The sequence below is a fragment of the Propithecus coquereli genome, unplaced genomic scaffold, assembly GCF_000956105.1.
Source record: "Propithecus coquereli isolate 6110/MARCELLA unplaced genomic scaffold, Pcoq_1.0 Scaffold33, whole genome shotgun sequence".
Lineage (NCBI taxonomy): Eukaryota > Metazoa > Chordata > Mammalia > Primates > Indriidae > Propithecus > Propithecus coquereli.
In genome coordinates, this window is record NW_012148952.1 from 5,285,960 (window position 1) to 5,307,827 (window position 21,868).

Genomic DNA, 21,868 nt, shown 5'->3' on the forward strand with positions numbered 1-21,868 from the left:
CAGGGCAGGGTGATTGTTTTTACTCTGAAGGACTTTCCCAAGTGCTCTGCATTTGCATTTCGTAGTCCTGATTTATATAAAACATTCTCAAACGGTATATATATGTTAAAGAAATAAATTTACATTTACTGCCAATTAGAAAATAAACAATATGAAATGCAGTTCTGGTTTTTTCCAAAGAATTTTTTTGGTCAAGCTATGATTTACAGATAGTAAAACACATAGATCTTAATTTTACAGTTTGATTAGTTTTGACAGATGCTTATACCTGTGTAACTCACACCCCTGTCAAGATATAAAACATTTTAGTGTTCTATACCACTATAGGATGACTATAGTTGACACTAATATGTTAATAGTTTCAAGTAGCTAGAAGGAGGATATTGAATGTTCCCAATACAAAGAAATGATAAATGTTTGAGATGATGGATATGCTAATTACCTTAATCCGATCATCATACATTATATGCATGGAAACATCACTACATAACCTATCAATATTTAGTTATTATTTGAAAATTTAAAAAATAAAATTAAAAGATATAAGACATTAACCGACACCTCATAAAATCCCCTGGTGTCCCCTCTGAATCCATCCCTGCCCCTGGGAGCAACCATAGGTCTGATCTCTGTCACCATAGACATAAATGGGATCAGACAGTATGCACCACCTCAACCTTGAATATCTGGAACAATAGGCACCTGCCACCACACCTGGCTAAGTTTTCTATTTGTAGTAGAGACGGGGTCTCGCTCTTGCTCACGCTGGTCTTGCACTCCTGACCTCAAGTTATCCTCCCACCTCGGCCTCCCAGAATACCAGGATTAGAGGCATGAGCCACCGCGCCTGGTCCCAGATTACTTTTATTGAAGCATTCAGGGCACAGGGAAAGGGGCTATTTTGCATTGACAACCACAACGATTTTTGGAGGAACGGCTTCTCTTGTGGCGGAAACAAAAGTGAGCCCCAAAGGGTTTAGTAATGCCCCCGAGGGATATGAATCTACCACAGTACTATGCAGTGATTTTCTACACAGGCTGGATACAGTCATTCTGTATCCACAGCAAATCTCGATTTTGAGTTCTATAAGCATGGACACCTATCTTTAACCACATCCAGCAAAAATTGGAAGATAAATTATCTCATGCCAGAGCAATTACCCCCTTTCAGTCCCAAAGAAAACATGAACCACAAGCTTAGAGTGAGAATCTAGTTTTGAGTAATCTGCATTAAGAAGTGTAGTTTGGGCCGGGCGCGGTGGCTCACGCCTGTAATCCTAGCACTCTGGGAGGCCGAGGCAGGCGGATTGTTTGAGCTCAGGAGTTCAAAACCAGCCTGAGCAAGAGCAAGACCCTGTCTCTACTAAAAATAGAAAGAAATTAATCGGACAATTAAAAATATACAGAAAAAATTAGCTGGGCGTGGTGGCGCATGCCTGTAGTCCCAGCTATTCGGAAGGCTGAGGCAGGAGGATCGCTTGAGCCCAGGAGTTTGAGGTTGCTGTGAGCTAGGCTGACGCCACAGCACTCTAGACCGGGCAACAGAGTGAGACTCTGTCTCAAAAAAAAAAAAAGAAGTGTAGTTTGTGCTTGCATGGGGAGCAGGTTAGGAACCATATCAGGGAAATTTGATTATCTTGTATGGTATGAGAATTTGCAGGACTTCAGGTGCACTTATTCATGCTAATTATAAAAACAGCTTGCAAAGTCAAATAGAAATGATTTGTGGGTTAATTGCGCTTAGGGATTGACTATACCTGTGTTAGCTTCCTTGGTCCATAGATGATACTAAAGTTGCATGTACTGAAATGTTAAGCACAGGCTGAGAACATGTGTTCTAATGTGTACTGATGTGACGATGGGCTGAAGCGTGCAACTCTATGGAATGCGAACTGGATGTTGGGCGCAATCATTAAATAACTAGAAAACAACATTATCTTATCAGAATGAGGACTCAGTGTCTTCAAATGATATTCCTTCCTTGCCCAGGGGATTTCACAGTTTCACTATGCTTATCGAAATAAGCACTGCAGTAGTTGATAGTGGTTGTTAGCCGTGGTTTCGTCGGGCAGGAATATCTTCCTCCTGTAGAGGATTTCAAGGAAAGGGAAGTCAGTCCTATAGTCCTATAGTTTGTCTCAAACTCTGGTTTTATTCAGTTTTTGTTTTGTGTTTCCAAATTACAGGTCCGAGCACTTTCTATGCACCCAGTCCTAAGCTTGATACTTGGAGTGATTAAAATAATGTTCAAGTTTTGCCCCTCAAGGAACATCCAGTGTGGGCTGAGGATTTATGTGGGTGGAAGAGTTAGACAGCAAAACAGAACGCCTAAGGAATCCCAACCCCGCCAGTGTTTCTCGAATGGTGGTCTGAGGCCCACTGTATCAGAATCGCCCTGAAAGCATGTTAAAATGCATGTTCCTGGGCCCATTCCAATCTTCTGACTCCAAATCTCTGAAGGCGGGGCCTGGAAACAGGTATTTTAACAGTCGCAGTGGTGATTCTGATGCGCACAAAAGTGTGAGAACCACTGTTATGTCATCTGCTGTCAAAGCAGCTGTGTACGAGCTGCACATGCTCACACTTGCCTGTTTCCCACCTCACCGCACAGTGGGGCTCTTGATGTCTTTACAGTGCATAAGGGCCAGGTACCGGCAGTTTCCTGGGAGCATCCCACGTTCAGAAAGAAGTTTAGGAAGTTCTCTCTTTCCCTGGCTGGTGGCAGGGCAGGGTGATTGTTTTTACTCTGAAGGACTTTCCCAAGTGCTCTGCATTTGCATTTCGTAGTCCTGATTTATATAAAACATTCTCAAACGGACATTATTTTTTTAAGCCACCTTGTTTTCTAAAATGTTTCAGCTGGAGTAAAATCAGGTAATTTCTTTCAAAATCCTTTTTAGAGGTGGTGAACATCTAATAGAAAGGTCGATAGGAAATGACTCCCCGGTGGCTTCCCTGGTCAGAGCCTCCAGCCCTCGCTCACCTCTGCGGGCGTCTCTGTCATTTCAGGCGGAAAGCTCTCTGTTGTCCTGCGAGCTGAAGAGATAGCGGAGTTCCTGCTGGACCCACCCACCTCTGCACTTGCCCAGGTGACGACAGCTCAGAGATATAACTGTAACATCTGAGGAGAGTTGCAATTTTAATTTTTAGAAACAAGAGAAGTTTTTGTCTATTGGTGTGGCATTCTTATAAGTGCCTCAGAATGAGTGGCATATGTCCGCTAGATTTATTAATTACTTTAAAAACAAAACCTTGTAATCCCAGCTCTTGCTTGGTCAAGTGTCAACTTACCAACAGAAAGAAGCCAAATGCCTCTGCTTGCTCTGATTTTATTAAGAATCCAAAATATTAATAGCTGACAAGAGATCAGATTATAGCAAAACACATACACAGGTAGATTGGTTTTTAAAATGTGCTTCCCAGAATACCCATCCTGGTTCCTATATCCTCTGTCACTTTTTCACTATAATTTTTAAAAGAAAAATTAAAATGTCTGAGACCTCAACAGCTTTGGCCCCCTTTTGGCTACTGGGCAGTGTGAAAAGCCATCAGAAAACAGCTGGTTTCTGTAGTTCTGCAGCACTGAAAAGGTGCTGTAGAGACACTATGTTGCTCACTGGCATCTGCGTGGTGGTGGGAGCCCCATGTGTCAGGGTCCAGTCTTCAGATTTTCCAGTTCAGATATGATAAAACTCATAGAGATAAGATTCTGAATGGACAACTCCCAGGCTGATTGCATGGCCAGAATGCCACCTAAATTAGTTTACAAAGGGCAATACTGCTATCAGTAATGAACTCAGGAGACCAAAGTGCTGATCAGAAAAATGCTTGTAGAGCAATAGCCTTTGAACTGGTCTCTCTGACCCAATCCATGCTATGCAGTGCTTCTGGGTGATCTTCCAAAAGCATGGTTCTGACCAATTCCCTTCTGGGAAGCCATACTCCCCTGAAATGGTACAAATGCCTTAGGGCCTTCCAAAGTGTGTAGGTGTGTGTGTGTCTGTTGCTCTGGCCTCACCTCCTGTGTTACCCAGTGTGTATGTTATGCTTGCTTCCTATACTCCTGCATTCCCTACTTGATGTCCTTCCTGTCCTCCTACCTTCCTAAAAACTTCTTCCAGCAAAATTCTACCTGTTGTTAATATCTATGTTATAGCCTCTTGCTGGATTGATTCCTTTATCATTATATAATGACCTTCTTCATCTTTCTTTTTTTTTTACTGTTTTTGATTTAAAGTCTGTTTTATCTGATATAAGTATAGCTACTCCCACTCGCTTTGGTTTCCGAGTGCATGGAATATCTTTTTCCACTCCTTTACTTTCAATCTATATGTGTCTTTATGGGTAAGGTGAGTTTCTTGTAAGCAGCATATGATTGCATCATTTAAAAAAATCCATTCTGCCAGTCTGTATCTTTTAAATGGAGCATTTTATCCATTTACATTCAAGGTTAATATTGATATGTTAGGCTTTATTCTTGTCATATTGTTAGTTGATTTCTAGTTGTTTTAGAATTTCTTTGTTTCTTTTTCTTTGTTTTTGTCTTTGTGATTGCTGAACTTCTGTTATGTTGCCATTTCATTTTTTTCTCTTCCTCCTTTGTGTGATTATTCTATAAGACCTGTGAGTTTTATATTTTAGTGTGTTTTCATGATGGTGAATATTGTCCTTTCGTTTTCATGTTAAGATTCCTTTAAATATTTTCTGTAGGGCTGATCTACTGGGGACAAATTCTCTCAGTGTTTGCTTGTCTGGGAAAGACTTTATTTCTCCTTCATTTATGAAACTTAGTCTGGCAGGATATAACATTTTGGCTGGCAGGTTTTTTCTCTCAGCACTTTGAAAATACCATCCAATTATTTTCTGGCCTGTAGGTTTCTGCTGAGAAGTCTACTGTTAGTCTGATGGGGTTTCCTTTATAGGTGACTAAATGCTTTTCTCTTTCTAATTTTAAAATTCTCTCTTTCACTCCTCCTTTAGTCATTCTGATTATAATATGATATGGTGACATCCTTTTTGCAATGTATTAATATTTGCCTGGGAATTGCTGGGCCTCCTGTATCTGAATGTCTCACTCTCTTGGTAGTCCTAGGAATTTTTCATCAATTGTTTTCTTAAATAGGTTTCCTAAACTTTTTGATCTATCTTCCCCCTTGGGAATACCGATAATTTATAAGTCTAGTTGCTTTATGTAGCCCCAGACATCTTAAAGGCTTTGCTCATTCTTTTTTATTCTTTTTTCCTTATTTTTGTCTGGATTGTTTCAAAAGACTCATCTTCGAGTTCTGAGATTCTTTCTTCTGCTTCCCCTAGTCTGTTCTTGAAGATTTTAAATGTGTTTTGTATTTCCTTCATTGACTTTTTTAGCTCCAGAATTTCTGTTTTTTTAAATGATATCTATCTCGTTAGTAAATTTCTCACTCATATCCTGAATTGATTTTCTGATTTCTTTACATTGGTTTTCAGATTTCTCTTCCAACTCATTGAACTTGTTCAGAATCAATATTTGGAATTCTTTGTCTGGCATTACGAGGAATATTTTTTTATTGGGATCTGTTGCTGGACAATTGTTATGGTCCTTTGATGTTGTCATATTTCCTTGCTTTTTCCAAGTTTTCTGTGTCCTTCTGTTGATATGTGCACATCTGATGTAGCAGTTGCTTGTTCTGATTTTTTGAAATTGCTTTCAAAGGGGAGAATTTTTTCCTGAAGGTGTATATATATTGTTGGTTGAGTAGGACACTTTGGCTTTGACTTTCGCTTCCTAGAGTTGTGTGATCTTTGTATGATTTCTTAGGTAGTACACAGAGTCAGTGGTATCTCTGATTTCCTTGGTGGTTTAGGGAACAGTTATTAGTTGAGGCTGCACTGAAGTTTTGCTGGGCACTTGAATGCCAGCTGAGCCAGTCTTTGGGCCCCAGAGGTAGAAGCAATGGGATGAGTATGCCTGATTTTAGGGCCCAGAGCAGCTGATGCCGGCAGCAGTGTTAGGGTGTCCTCGGGGCAAATTCTTGGGCCTTCAGGTGGCTTGCTCAGAAGGTAGAAGTGGGAGCAGAGGGCTAGGGTGTGGGCAGAGTCTCAGGCCCCTGAGCAGCTGGTGTGATGTGGGAGGTGGCAGTAGCAGTGGTAGAGTCACGCAGTGAGGCCATATTGGTCCATATTGGTGTTACTGGTAGCTACAGTGGATTGGGCAGGATAGTCCCCAGTCCCATTGCTCCAGAGAACAATGTCTCTGTGCAATCTCCTAGTAGCTCCCTATGTTAGGCCAGAGACCTGCATGGGTCGAGGGGGTTCTCTTGTAGCCAAGATCATAAAAGCTCATCTAGGTGAATGGAACCCTGGGGGCTTCTCTTTTACTGTTTCCCCACATCCAGGAGCTTCTCTCAGTGGTTAGCCAGTCCCCAGCCAAGCAAGTTGTCCTGAACCCTCTCCTTACCCACTTTTGGTCCTTTCCTGGTGAATCCTAGCATTCTCTCCTAGACAATCTGTTTGAAATGTGAGAATTTCTAACTCTACTGGTTTCTCTCCATGGAGGAGGCACAAACTACCTGTGCCTAGTCGGCTGTCTTGATCCCATCTCCTCGTATGGGCTTTTCTTATGACACTTCCACCTTTCTGCCTTTTCTTCATGTAATTGGTGCAGTTACTAACCCTCCCTGCTAAATTATAATCCTCTGGGAATCTTATGCATCTTTAAATGAGAATCTCCACCCACTATACCCAGCACAGTGATTTCAGAAGTAGGAACTCAATGATTATGTGTTGTTTGGAATTGACAAGCAAAAGCAAGAGCTGAGAGGAAATTGGGGAAAATTGGAGTGATACTTGCCAGCAGGGAGCAAGTGTGTGATGTCTTTAGTAAACACTGATGATAGCTTGATTGAGAAAGCAATAGGGCCCCAGTGGTGGGTCAGTTATCACAGGTCTGCAGAGCACTTGGTTCTGAGCAGATGTCATCACCTATGGTCCTTATTCTGAGGGAACAGGTGATCTATGAGAGGGAGAAGACAGGCAATGTTCTAATCACGACAAGGATAGACATGGACAGCCAGCCAGGCTTGCTGAGGGAAGTGGGAAAAGAGGGGAATGATCACAGCAGTGTCTTCCTGTGTTCAGACTCTGTGCATCTGAAGTCTTTAGAGCATGTGCAGACCAGAGACAGAGTGGAAGGGTATGTCCTTACCACAAGTGTGGGTAGGGGTGTCAACAACCAGGACCATGCGGGTTGTGCTGTCAGCTTACAAAGTTGGGTCAGGCTAGGGCTAACTGGGTGGACTTCAAACTGTGGCCTGAAATTAAAACAAAACCCAAAAACCCAGTGGGGTCCATAGAGATCACCGTGTAGCCCAGTGGCTGGCTGGGGGCTCCACCGCCTCCAAGCTGGCCAAGTGAGGGCCGTGTGGACAAGGCTGCCGGGGCAATGCTGGTCTCCCACTCCCTCCCTGAGAGCTCTGGTGGGAACCCACCACCCTGGCACACGCACCCATTTACTCACTCACTTGCCATGCATGCTTAGTGTGTGCTTCCTGTGTGCCGAACACTTGCCTGAGCACACAGATGATGAATTCCCCACAACACCCAGACACAGGCACACCCTACACACATTCTCACCCGTCCCACGTTTGCCCTTAGAAAACCCCACTTTGGCGCATTCAGTTCAGTGATGAGGGGAGAAGCAGCAAAGAGCCCTCAGAGCAGCCTTCTGTGGGCTGGAAATGCTTATGCTCCGATGACCCTGTTTGCTTATTTCTAGGACTCAGTCGATTTCCTCTCTCTTAATTTGTCTTACGAATGCCAAAATGAGGCGAGTCTGCCACAGAAGCTGAGTAAATTGCAGGTAAGTGGAGCCCTTTTCTGTATCGATGATGCATGGCGAGGTTCCTGAGAGCACGTGAGACGTTTGATGCCTTGGCTGCTGCATAAACTGACTTTCCGTCAGCAGTCGGAGGACTTGCTGATGGCACCTGGGGACATGTCCACTGAGAGTGTCCCTAGAGAGCGTCAGGGGTTAGGCAGTCTCTCCTAGGAGGGGTAACGGGGGTTAGACTGTTAAGGTAAATACTGACACGGATCTTCTGCTCTCTCGTGTAGAAATCTCCTAGGAATCGAAATTCCAGTGTTCACTCTGAGTTTTAAAAAGACAGTTCATCAGTGGTGGTGATGGCTGCCCAACACTGTGAATCTGCTCAATGCCACTGAACTCTACACTTAAAAATGGTTAAGATTTTATGTTTATGTCTGTTTTACCACAGTTTCTTTAAAAAAGAAACATTTCACACACAGGTCTATTAAGTCAGATCCCAGCCATTGGGACCTCCCAGTGGGCACAGGACTCTCCTTCCCGTACCCAGTATTGTTTTTCTCAAGTCTAACCATTCTGGCTCGTTAGAGAAAGTATGTTAGGAACCTCCTATCCAAGTATCAGGTTTCTGTTATGCCTCGTCACTGCTGTGCAACTTAATTCCCTGGAGTCCCAACTACTAGTTCTTCGTCTCCTGGCAAGGTTTACCTGGTGACGCCCCGTGGTTTCTCTAGGACCTTCTGATTCCTAGCAGTATTCCCATACTTCCCTGAAGAGCTGCCTTCTCTGGGCTTCTCGAGCGACATCTGACCACTCCCTTATGCTTTCAGCCCTGTGCCTCGGAGGCAGGCATGGCAGCCCCACGGCCTCTGGTTTAGAATCCCGCCACCTCCACCACCAGGAAGGATAGTTTACCTGAGGAATTATCTGTTCAGAGGCCCAGTTCAGTAATGTCAAACGCACAGCACTTAGGCTACATGGAACTTCCATTTTGCAGCACTGCTGTTGTTATTTACAAATAATAAGATGATCCAATCAGAGACAGTAGATGCATCCATGAGACATTTGAGTAATAGCTGCATGGTTTTAGCGCTCGCCAGACACCCTGCGAGGCACCCTATCCTCACATTATCTCCACCCGTTACAACACAAGCTACGGTTTAGGAAACTTAACCCAGGTCAGACACTGGGTAGTGGGCCTCAGAGGCGGGACTTTTTTTTTTGAGACAAGGTTCTCATTATGTTGTCCAGGTTGGTCTCCTGGGCTCATGTGATCCTCCCACCTTGGCCTCCTAAGTGGCTGGGATTACAGGCACCAGCTACAGTGCCTGGCTCCAGAGGTGGGATTTAAACCCGGACTTTCTCTTTTACCTCTTGACCCAAATGGGAAATAAAATAAAATAAAGTACCAGGGCTTTCTCATTCTAAGACATCACACTGCTTTTCCAAACAAAAATAAATCCAAGCTATAGGGACCATTATAATGAGGGTGGTATAATATTTTTAAAAATAACATATGCTCAATTTTTGTTATTTTTATAAATAGTTTCTCACCTGAACCTAAACTTGTTTGCGACCCCAAGCCTGCACTTGTGGGCTTGCTGACGAGATTTCTGGGCCCCAAACAACTTTGTGGTGCCTTCCAGGTCTGCTGTATCTGTGGTGACTAAATCTGTCTTTTGTCCTCCTTGAGGAATTAAACCAGAGCTTGTTGCTCGGCTAACAGGTTCACGTTTTAAACCCATCTCCACTATGCAGAGGCGGCACAGCCTCTGAGAGACAGTCAGCAGGAGCATCGGCACTGCTTGTGCTTGAGGATGTGGTTTACGGCTTCCCTTGTCATATGAAACCATTTTCAAGAAGACCCGCTCCTACACATGTCTGGATAAAGCGATGAAACTTCAGTCTGTAGCTGGCCAGCCAAATAGTAAAACTCAAACAAACTTAGCAGCCATTTGCTGCACCCTGCAACAGGTCTTCATTCCTTTTATTTCCTTGGGTAGGAATTCAAATCCAGATGCTGCACTTGACAGCTCAGATGCAGCCTCCAAGATTCAGAATGACAGCTGACCACAGCTGAGCTGGAGAAGAGACCTTCCCTCTCTGGGACGCTAGCTACATGCCTGGCAGCATTTCCCATGCACGGTTACCACACCCAGGACAGGAAGGACAGCTGAGTGCTCCCTGGGGAGAGAGACTGAGCTGTGTCCCCAGGAGCCTGAATCACGCTGCCCATGGCTTCCTTCCCCACATACCCTCCCACCTCATCCCAAGTCCCGTCCTTCCTCTTGAAGGGGCCTCTTCCGTGGGCTGCAAGGGAAGAGGGTGGAGGCAGTGCAGGGAGAGGCAGGCACCTGCTCCTTCCCTCCATCTCCCAAGGTACCTGCACGCCCCTTTAAGCCTCCCCAACAGGCTCCCAGCTGTCTCAGGTTGCCCTGAGGCTGTCTTCAGCCCCAGCACCCCAATGAAGGGCCAGGGCACACTCCCAGGCTCTGAATTCTGCAGGAGGCACACAAGGGGGTCCCACATCCACTTATCGGAAAAGGTCCTGCCCACCCGGGGAATTCTCCACTTGGCAGGAGGCAGGACGGGGGCCTCCAAGGCTCCTCTAGCTCTCCAGTCCTGGGATAGCACAGGCTGCCCCCACTGTATATTGATCGTTCAGGAAGGAAAACCCCTGGGCTCCCTGAGCACACCACCCTCGGTCGTCTGGCTCCCCTGCGTTGACCCCACACAGGGAAGGATGAGGGCTGCGTGGAATCGTAGCCCCTCTAACTGTGCGGCATGAGCAACTCACTCGGCCTCTTGGAGCGTCAGTCACCTCATCTGTAAAGAAGGGACATTGTCCCAGGTGGCTATGAAAAAACAAAGCATATGTCTGGCTCCTTTTAAAGTACTTGCTATTGGTGTCTCTTGGTAGCTTCTAATGGCTCAGAGGAGAAAAAAGTTAGTGTGGGAAAAATGACCAAACCCTGACCTCCCAGAATAAGTTAAAGTAAAGTCAGGTGGGGCACAGTGGTTCACACCTGTAATCCTAGCATTTTGGGAGGCCAGGGCAGGAGGATCTCTGAGGCCAGAAGTTCAAGACTAGCCTTGGCAATAGCGAGACCCCATCTCTACAAAAAATAAGAAAAACTAACAAGGCATCATGGTGAGGGCCTGTAGTCCCAGCTGCTTGGGAGGCTGAGGCAGGAGCATCGTGTGAACCTGGGAGTTCGAGGTTGCAGTGAGCTATGATGACGCCACTGCACTCTACTCGGTCAAAAGACAGAGACCCTGTCTCAATAAAAATAAAATAAAATAATAAAATTAAATTAAATTAAAAAGTGAAACAACATAGCAGCTTAGAGATATTTCCCTTGATACTGAAATGGCTAGAAATGGGGGGATTACACTTGCTCCAATTTTAATGATGACAGCTCTTTTGACTTTTTTCCAAAAGTCAAAGTCGTATTTTTGTTACAGAAAATTTCAAACATCCAAAAGTAGAGGGAAAGAATGATGAACCCCAGTAAAGCCATCACCAGCTTCAAGAACTATTGACTCATGGCTAACCTTGTTTCACCTATACCCCTAACTTCTCCCTCCCAAACTGGCTTATCTGACGCAAACCCCAGACATCCATAAACATGGCTATGGTGGCCTTTTAATTAAGCTTTTTAAGTGACATGGGCTCCTGATGTGAGTGGACAGGCTTGTTCCCGACCCTAATACAGGGCCTGGCTCTAAGAGGTGCCTCGTCAGCGTCAGATGAAGGAGCAGGTGGAGGTGGGAGTCGGTGAGGAGGGGGCCTATGTTATTGAAAAGCATAGACCTTTCTCTTTCGGCTTCCTTAATTAATTGAGGTGGCTAGAGGTCATGTCCAAAGCCAGAGTAAGTTTCCATAGCTTCTTATCTTAAAACCCTGCTCCTGTATCAAAAGATACTTTCCAAACAGCTTTGGTTCACTTGCTCATCTTTATCTTTTCCAGACAACTGAGCCAAAAGTGAAAGTTTTCATCTTCAATCTAAAACTCCAGGACTGCCCCTCCAGCAGGAAGAGCCCAGACAGGCTACTCTTCAACCTTCTTGAAGGTGAGTGGACCATCGCTGGAGAGGTTGGGGTGATATTTGGTGCACCGGTTTGATGGGTGGCAGTCTTGAAATCTGGGGTTCCGATGGGAGGAGAGCACAGGAGGAAGGCTGATCTGAGAGCCCCCTCCAGAGGGGGTTGGTGTACCCTGCCTTGCTATGGAGGGTCCCTTGCAACCGGCCCCCACTGACCCAAGAAGGAGAAGAGGTTCCACATAAGGAATCTCTTAAGTCTTATAGAATAAAGACTGTCAGGGTGCAGATGTGAGTTGTAAGCTTGGAAACTGATCTTTGCCTGTCTGTCCCCTTCCATTACCGCACCCCGCAAGGCCTCTCATCTCTGCTCCTCTCAGCAAGGCTGTCTCGTGCCTCTCTCCCCAGCCAGCCCTCTCTGCTTACCCTTATTCCGTGTCCCCATTATCTCAGATTGCATGTGGCCCTGGTGGGTACCTGATCAAGATGCTAAGAACGTTCATGTCTAGGACTCACAGCTCAAGGACTATCTTCTTGGAGTCTCTTAGTTCCGATTCTTTTTTTTTTTTTTTTTTGAGCCAGAGTCTCACTCTGTTGCCTGGGCTAGAGTGCCGTGGCGTCAGCCTAGCTCACAGCAACCTCAAACTCCTGGGCTCAAGCAATCCTCCTGCCTCAGCCTCCCAAGTAGCTGGGACTACAGGCACGCGCCACCATGCCCGGCTAATTTTTTCTATATATTTTTAGCTGTCCAATTAATTTCTTTCTATTTTTCGTAGAGACAGGATCTTGCTCTTGCTCAGGCTGGTCTCGAACTCCTGAGCTCAAACAATCCGCCCGCCTCGGCCTCCCAGAGTGCTAGGATTACAGGCGTAAGCCACCGCGCCCGGCTCTTAGTTCCAATTCTTGAGAGTGGATCTGATTGGTTGGCTGTGGATCAGAAGGCTGCTCCTGGTCCAATCAAGTCAAGGGGAAGATGCAGCCTGTTAAGGCGTGGAGGCTGGTGGTCGCTGGAGACTCTGCAGGAAGGGAGGAAGGGGCAGAGGGGCACATGCCCAAGGGTTCTGATAGTCCTGCCATCCTTATCCACAGGCCGAAGTATGGGAGAAATCAGTAGTGCCCTTTCCACCACTTTGTCTTAGTCTGTTTTGTGTTACTATAACAGAATACCCAAGACTGGGTCATTTATAAAGAAAAAATGTTTATTTAGCTCACAGTTCTGGAGGCTGGGAAGTTCAAGTTTGGGTGGCTGCATCTGGTCATCTTCTAGCGAGGGCCTCATAACATGGTGGAGAGGTGGAACGGGGAGTGAGCACCTGCAAACAGGTGAAACACGAGAGGCAGCCTTGCTTTATACCCACTCTCCTGGAAATCGGTCCAGTCCTACAAGAGCGGGAACTCACCCCCTGGGTTAATCCCTTCATGAGGGTGGATCCCTCATGGCCTAAACACCTCTTAAGGCCCCACCATCTCTCAGGACCGTTACATTGGCAATTAAATTTCACCATGATTTTTGGTGGAGACAAACCGCATCCAAACCATAGCACACCTGTAACCCTTCCCAGCACTGGGCTGACTCCACAGGCCCCCTGAAGCTCGTCCATTCTGTAGATGCCTTTAATAACCTTACCCTAACTTTTTTTTTTTTTTTGGAGACAGGATCTCACTATGTTGCCCAGGCTGGTCTTGAACTTCTGGCCTCAAGCGATGCTCCTGCCTTGGCCTGCTAAAGTGCTAGGATTACAAGTGTGAGCCACCACACCTGGCCCCTAACTCACCTTTGATGGCATAACGATTTCTGCTCTTAAATCTCACTCCTTTCTAAATGGTGAAAATGGCAACTTTTATGTTTATATATAGTTTACCATAATTTGAAAACAATTCCACCCCTTTCTGAAGTTTGAGTTTTTCTAAATCGATTGTTCTTAAAGTTGCAGTCCCCAGATCAGCAGCATCAAATCAGCCTCACCTGAGAACTTGTTAGACATGCATATTCTCTGCTGGACCAGACACTCTGGGAATGGGCCCAGTAACTTGCGTTTTAACAAGCCCTGTGGGTGATTTTGATTCACACTGAAGTTTGAAAACCATGCTTTTAGTCGTAATCAAGTGGAAATCACTTCTGACCTCCTTAAGTCCTTAGCCCATGGTATTTTCCAGAGGGGCTTGGAACCGCTGCTTGGAGTTTGGGTGTGTTGTCTAAGTGAGGAAAACTCACTTATACATGCGTGTTCTTGGTTGGGCTTCACATAGAGTAAATTCAACTTCTTTCTTACAGCCATAAATAAAGACCAAGTGCTCACCATTGGGTTTGATACTGAGGAATTCCTGAGATGTTCATCAAGTTCCAAGGAAAGGTAATGTCAGATTGCCTGTTGAACTATCCATAACTGATATTTGTAAAAGACTCCGTTTTCTTTCACATACGTGACCTTATGGGACTGTTGTCATTGCCTCTTGGGCCAGCGAGTTTATTACGGCCATTCAATCAATAGAGGAGAGAAAAAGGCTCAGAGGGAACGCGGGAGGACCCGTCTCTCATGGAGCCTTACTCCGCGCTCCACACGGGTCCGCGTCTCACCTGTCCATTCACCCAACTGCACGTGACTAGCAGAGCTGGGATCTGAGCGCCTGCCTTCCAGCTTAAGGTCTTGTTGGAGTAGGCGTGAGCTTGTGGAAGAGCAGCCAGGTCAAAGGTCAGGCTGACCATCCCACCGAAGTTACGTGGACAACTGAGGGGACACGTCAGGGGCATCTGAGTAGGGGAGGGGCGTTCTCTGCCCCCGTTTCCTCCGTGTGAAATGTGAAACGTCTTCCCCAGGAGGAGGCAGTGTGGGTAGGAAAGCCAGCTGCGGGGCAGAAGCCTAACTCAACGGTGTTCTCAGGACAGGGGTTTTAATCTGGTGAGGTTGCAAACAATTTCTTGCTGAATGACAAGTACCAAAGTTTGCGAATGATACACTCGAACAAAATCAGGGCAGACTTGAGGTTATGCCCGTCATTACATTGCTCCCATGCACCCCTATCCCAGAATGCTTCCCGAGTGAGTGAGAAAAGAGTGGCATGGAAACCAGCACCGGGAGCTCCCCAGCACCCCAGCATCCGTGGGGTGGCTGCACGCATGACCGTCACACACCGTGCCTTAACATGGGACAGAGGCAGAGACGATCATTTGGCTTCCGGACCTTCAGCGAGAGCTCTCCTTGTCCCTTTCTCTGACATTTCATAAACTTCAGTGCCACCAGCTCTTTGTACTTTTCCTGTCCCAGCACTCGGCTGTCCTGAGCCCCAACCTCCTTCTATTTGTCCCTCCTCTCAACTCACTTCCAATCAGCAGTTTGGATCAACAGACTCCACGCAGCGGCTGGGCCGCAGGCTTTGTCCGGCTGTGCAAAGCCAGCAGTGAACAGACGCAGGTCAGAATTGCCCCCAACCACCCCTGGAGTCAGCCAAGGAGTGCCAGCCTGTGTCTTTGGGAAAGAAAACTCAAGAGGCTGTAATAAAATGGGTTCCCTGAGAGGCCAGTGATTACAAAACCGCAGGCAATGATTACAAAACGCTGACAACACCGGCTGCAAGGTTCTCCAACGCCTGACTTTGTAGTATTTCACCTGGAAGAGAGGTCCGACAACTGCTTATATGAAACTGACAGGGCCCTTGCTCAGGCGGACGTGGACCGAGAGCCTGCGGGGTGCAGGGGCGGGTGGACGGAGGTTTCAGAGAGGACTGACGTGGTTTTCTCCCTGGAGAATTTTAGACCTCGCAGGGAAGGCAGAGAGGCCCCTGTGTGACTCCCATATCAGCGTAGCAGGAGACACACAGCACTGCACCCCAGGGGAGGGACAAAGAGCATTGTCTGGGGTGTTGTGAGGCCTGTCCGCTGAAGGAGGGGCACTTGGGAGCACATGTGGCCTGAGGCCTCGTGGGTGCTAAATCTCTAAGTTAGGCAAACCCAGCACTCCCAGCCCCAAGGCCTCTATGGCAAGTTCTGTTTCACCCTGGTGTGGTTTGTTTCCTGAGACCTCTTTTCATCCAAGCCAGGAGCACAGAGTGGGGTGAGAAGGGCTGGGTCAGGGCGAGGTTACGGTGTTTACGTGCACGTGCGCACGCACAGCTGGGGCTGAGAACAGAGTGGCGGCGCCGCGTCCCTGGTTGTGCTCTAGAGTCGTGCGCACGTTTGGGATACTCTACAACTGTAGTAATCATTTCCCTCACTACTGCTCTGGCAAATGTGAGGGGGCCGAAGCTGAGCAAAACAGGAGGTGCCCAGGTTTGGAAGATTCTGCCCCGCCCCACCCCACCGTGGGGCAACTCAGGCCCAGGCTTTACCCCGTGGGAAGGAAACCCCTCTGCAGTGTCCCTGTCACTTCCACCAGGTAAAAGCATCATCCCCTCTCCACATGAAGCCCGCTGACGGCGGTGGCTGGGATGGGTGGGAGTGGGGGTGGGGGTGGTTCTTGTACTCCGCCTCCTTCTCCCCAGGCCCTGCCCTTCTGCAGACCCGCAGACCCACTCTGCCAGCCTGTCCGCAATGCTGCCCTCTGCTGGGTGCCATTTGCAGCACGCTGTGGGGCTGTGGACACAGTATATTGACTGTGAAATCAGTTTAGAGACTGACAGCCAAAATTTTTTTAAAAAGGAAAGAAAAAATGAGAGAAAAAGACACAGACTACAATAAAATAGAAAATATCAGACTACATTGCATATAAGGATAGCACTTTTATGTGATGTTTTATTTCAGATATATTATATAGCTACACATACATGCACATAAACAGAAACATCTACATACATGTAATGGTATAGTGGTTAAAAGCACAGACTCTGCTCCACCACTTGCAAGCTACGTGGTCAAGGAGAAGTTACTCATAATCATCAGGGATCCAGGCTTCTAGCTTGTCACTCTTAACAAGGCTTCTGCCTCATGGTCCAGGATGGATGCCTGAGCTCCTGCCATTATGTCTGTATTCTAGGCAGTAGGAAAAAGAAAGGAGGCTGTAGCCAGGGCTGATATTAAGTTGTTCCACATTAGTAGAGCTATACCGGTAGTTCAAATATTTAAATACTTCTGTATTACCTGGTAAAGAGCTGCTGGCCCCTGAAGTCCAGAAGTTACTCATTTCCACAAGTCCCAGTTTCCTCCTCTATAGGATAAGGATAAATAATTGTAGTACCTATCTCATAAATGTGTTGTGGAAATTAAATGAGGTAATATACAAAGATTCTTGTCACAGTGGCTAGCACAGAATTGAGGCTCAATAAATCGAAGTCATCATTATTATGAGCTGTGTTTCATAAACAATTAGAAGAAGAATAAAGCATGGCACCGGACAGTATTCAAGGGCAACCTAATACAGAGAACAGGGGCCCTGCTACTGTCTTCGCTCATGGAAGAGCAAGAATGACTCACCCAAGAAGGGTAGTAATAATGATTTTTCTAGTGTTACAGCTCTTTTAGAGTTTGTCTAGCAGGTTTTCTGGTCCTCACCAGAAGACCCCCCAACACACATACAAAATAAAAAAATTTAAAATAAATTATAATAATTTTCTTATCTACTAGCCACTTCCTGCTGTGGCTCTGTGGATATGGCTTTCGACTCCATGTTTCTGGAATCTTTACTGATTAATCACATTGCCTCTGTTCATCAGCAGGGGCGTTTGTAACTCACAGCCGTTCATCATTATGTCATTTCAATCCCACAGCGTGTCGTGTTCTCTGACTGACAGCCTGACCCTTCGGACCGACCAGCAACAGGACCAGGAGGTGGCAGTCGGCTCCTCGTCCCCGGGCTCTGCTTATCAGAGAGTCTGGGGAAGGTTTGCCAACCAGTCCAGGGCGGAAAGGGACGCCTTCCTGCAGGATGTCTTCCCTGAAGCCTTCCTCTGGGGCGTCTCCACGGGAGCCTTCAGCGTGGAAGGCGGCTGGGCGGAGGGCGGGAGAGGGCCAAGCGTCTGGGACCGATTTGGGCTCCTGAACGCCGCCAAGGGCCAAGCGACACCAGAGGTGGCCAGTGACAGCTACCACAAGGTGGCCTCTGACGTTGCCCTGCTTCGCGGCCTCCGGGCTCAGGTGTACAAGTTCTCCATCTCCTGGTCCCGGATCTTCCCCACGGGGCACGGGAACAGCCCCAGCCCCGCAGGCGTCGCCTACTACAACAAGCTGATCGACAGCCTGCTGGACTCGCACATCCAGCCCATGGCCACGCTATTCCACTGGGACCTGCCGCAGGCCCTGCAGGATCGCGGCGGCTGGCAGGATGAGAGCGTGGTGGCTGCCTTCCTGGACTACGCAGCCTTCTGCTTCTCCACCTTCGGGGACCGCGTGAAGCTGTGGGTGACCTTCCACGAGCCGTGGGTGATGAGCTACGCAGGCTACGGCACCGGCCGGCACGCTCCGGGCATCTCTGACCCTGGAGTGGCCTCTTTTAAGGTATTTCCCATCCCTCCAGCCCCTACTAATTGGAGAGGGAAGGACATTGGCTGGAAGAAAGTCATTTTATCTGTCTTCTGCCATCAGCAAGTCTTTGCTTTTTGTTCTTTAAAGGAAATCAGAGGGAGGGAAGGAACCATAAACTGTTAATTACCTCATTTTGTCTAGGTGCTGTGCCGACACTTTAAGAATAGTTATTCCACCCTCAGATGGCACTGATGGGCGAGGGAAGTGGGGCTCGGAGAGGATGAACAACCTGATCATGACGACAGCACTAGTGGGTTGCCAGGTGGAGGTCAGGACTTGAGCCCAAGCCTTCCTGACTCCAAAGCAAGTTCCCCACATGACCTGGGACTCTTAGTGGCAAGTGACAGAAAACCCAACCCCAGCTGACTTAAGCAAGGAGAAAATATATGTGTTCAGGAAGCTGAAAATTCTTGGTTTTAGCTCGATCAGGGTGGAGATTGATCAGGGCACAAAGGATGTCACCAGAGCCCAGTTGTTCTCCCTCCCTGGCTCCCCTCGTCAGTTTCATTCTTGGGCTACTTGGCGGCTGATGGCAACAGCCCTGCTTCTGTTCTTTCAAGACCAGCAGGAAAGAAAGCTCGCCTCTGTTCTGGCATTCCCAGCAGAAGCGTCCCTGTGTCTGGGCCTCTGAGTGGGCCGCATGCCCATCCCTGCACCGTCGCTGGGTCCCGGCTAGGGGCCGTGGTGACTGACTGGCGTGGGGCAATGTCCCAGGCTGCACCCTCAACACGCTGGCTGAGGGCTGAGGAGGAGGGAGGGGCCGCTTTCCACAGAGCAGTCAGGGCACCATTTCTGCAAGCAGGGGATGCATATGCTGGGGACAAAGTTTAACCTGGCTTCACAGGGGTCCTTGCCATCAGCTCCCTTTTCTTCAGAGTCTCCCAGAAGACCCACCAGCTTTCCCTGGCAACGTCCTTCAGGACAGACGTGTCAGGTTAGCTGTCCCCTGTCCCTCTTTGGGTTCTGTCCTTAAATAGGAGTATTTCCTGAGCCCTGTGCTAGGTCTTAGGAGAGATACACAGCCATGCCCTTGACATGTTATAAACTTTGGGAGGGATGATACTAACACAGAGAATAAAATTAGAGAATAATTCAAGAAGTCCACAATTAGGGTGAGCTGGAACACCGTGAATAAATGACTCAGTGAAATGCCCAAGTTACAGCGCATAAGTCAAAGCTTCCATTCTGCTCTTGTATGGAAAGTGACGGCACATACGGAGACACAACCCTTCTGGAAATGGAAGGTTTCAAACTTCCTCTTTGTCTCCTTGTTGTAAAACTTATCCAAACCTTTTCTTCTTAGGCTTTTCTTATCCTTTGAACTGTGGCCCCTGAGATATTTTTAGAGAATTTGATGAGAAAGTCCCCTTCACTTTTCCCTTCAATTCTTGCCTTTATTTATTAGTTAAAACGTTATGATATCATTGTCTTAGTGAGCTCTGACTGCTATAACAAAATGCCATAGACTGGTGGCTTAAACAACAGATATTTTTTTCTCATAGTTCTGGAGGCAGGGAAGTCCAAGATCAAGGTGCCAGCATAGTTGGGTTCTGGTGAGGGCCCTCTTCCTGGCTTGCAGACAGCCACCTTCCTGCTATGTCCTCATATGGTGGGAAGAGAGAGCTCTGACATGTCTTCATGAGGTCGCCACCCTTATGACCTCCTCTAAACTCAGTGAGGCCCCAATGAGCCCTCACACCGGCTGAATGCTGTTGTTATTTTGTTGATGATGTAGAATTATTGTTGATTGTTGACTTTGTTGATGATATTGGTGTTGACTTATTGACATTGTTGTCAGCATTTTTGTTGACATTGGTGTTGACTGAGGTTCTTGACAGTTATTGTTGACTTGATGATATTGACATATTGATGTGGACATCAACATTGCTGATGCTGACTTGTCGATATCAGTGTTAACTTCTTGACATTGTTGTTGACGTGTTGACATTCTTAGCATTGGTCTTGTTGATGTTGTTGACTTGTTGACGATGGTGTTAACTTCTTAACGTTCTGGCTGTTGACTTGTCCCTGGCTCGGTAGTCCTGTTGTTGTCATTGTCGTTGTTCCTAAGCACTGTGTTTCCTTCTTTCCTCCTCACAAGGTGGCTCACTTTGTCCTCAAGGCTCATGCCAGGACTTGGCACCACTACAATAGCCACCATCGCCCGCAGCAGCAGGGGCGCGTGGGCATTGTGCTGAACTCAGACTGGGCAGAACCCCTGTCTCCAGAGAAGCCTGAGGACCTGAGAGCCTCTGAGCGCTTCCTGCACTTCATGCTGGGCTGGTTTGCGCACCCCATCTTTGTGGATGGAGACTACCCCGCCGTCCTGAGGGCCCGGATCCAGCAGATGAACAAACAGTGCCCCAGTCCTGTGGCCCAGCTCCCGGAGTTCACTGAGGCAGAGAAGCAGCTCCTAAAAGGCTCAGCTGATTTTCTAGGTCTGTCTCATTACACCTCCCGCCTCATCAGCAAGGCTGAGCAAGACACCTGCACCCCTGGCTATGATGCCATCGGAGGCTTCTCCCAACACGTGGACCCTGCATGGCCCCAGACCTCATCCTCTTGGATTCGTGTGGTGCCCTGGGGTATAAGGAGGCTGTTGCAGTTTGTATCCTTGGAGTACACAAAAGGAAAAGTGCCAATATACCTGGCTGGGAATGGCATGCCCATAGGGGAAGGTGAAAACCTCCTTGAGGATTCGTTGCGGATCAGCTACTTCAACCAGTACATCAATGAGGTGCTCAAGGGTAAGAACAGTGGATATGCTGGTGATGGGAAGGTGGGTGGTACTTCTCCATGGCTTCAGAGTTTTGTTTAATGGAACAAAGACAGTCTCTTGGGAAAATGAAGCCAAAAACCAGTATTGGCAATAATGTGGGAAGTCCTTCACATCAGCCTCCTAACTCTCTTTCCCAGGCTCATGTCTTTGCTCCTGTGTTCTTATTCCCTAGAATGCCTCCCTCCTACCCTCGGCCCACCTGAGGCCTAGCCAATCATCAAGCCTCATCATCTTTCCATGCACTTATTTAACATATATTTGTTGACTGCCTGGTATGTGCCAGACATCGTGCAGGACAGTGGGAGTACAATATTAAACAAACAGCGTCCTTTCCACAGGGACTCACAGTCTACAGGGGGATACAGACAGAATTGCAGTATAGGGTGATAAACACATCACAGGATGGCATGAGGACACATAGGATAGGACTCCAGCCCATTACATCTTCCCTCATTGCTCTGACCACAGTGGTCTTCATGTCCTGTAACTGGCTGTAAAATCTACCTTCCACATCATTCTTTCTGATCCAATTGATCCATTTCTACAGTCTCAATCTTAACATGCTGTGTCATAGTCTTTTTATTTCAAGCGAAAAGGGATGGCACTGGGTCCATCTACAGGTCAGTCCCAATCACTTGCTAGGGGCCGGGCACCTGTCCTGAGGGCTCTGTGGAGAAGGTTTCAAGGCCTTGACTAAATTTAGGGAGAAACAGTTGATTAATGCCACCTGCCTGCCCGGGGTGCTGCCGTGAGGAATGGAGACTCACATCCCACTGTTGGTGAGATCAGA

The 21,868-nt window shown here is 47.3% G+C and overlaps 1 protein-coding gene across 1 annotated transcript in view; it reads left to right on the forward strand.

The window, feature by feature from the left end:
• The window catches only part of LCT (lactase), a 45,305-nt gene that overhangs the window by 4,888 nt on the left and 18,549 nt on the right, over positions 1 to 21,868 (forward strand). Inside the window, exons 2-7 of the mRNA XM_012650517.1 lie at positions 3,010 to 3,089; positions 7,754 to 7,837; positions 11,773 to 11,875; positions 14,121 to 14,199; positions 17,546 to 18,272; positions 20,401 to 21,046. Of these exons, the coding sequence (XP_012505971.1) occupies positions 3,010 to 3,089; positions 7,754 to 7,837; positions 11,773 to 11,875; positions 14,121 to 14,199; positions 17,546 to 18,272; positions 20,401 to 21,046 (1,719 nt within the window). The remainder of the gene's footprint in view (positions 1 to 3,009; positions 3,090 to 7,753; positions 7,838 to 11,772; positions 11,876 to 14,120; positions 14,200 to 17,545; positions 18,273 to 20,400; positions 21,047 to 21,868) is intronic.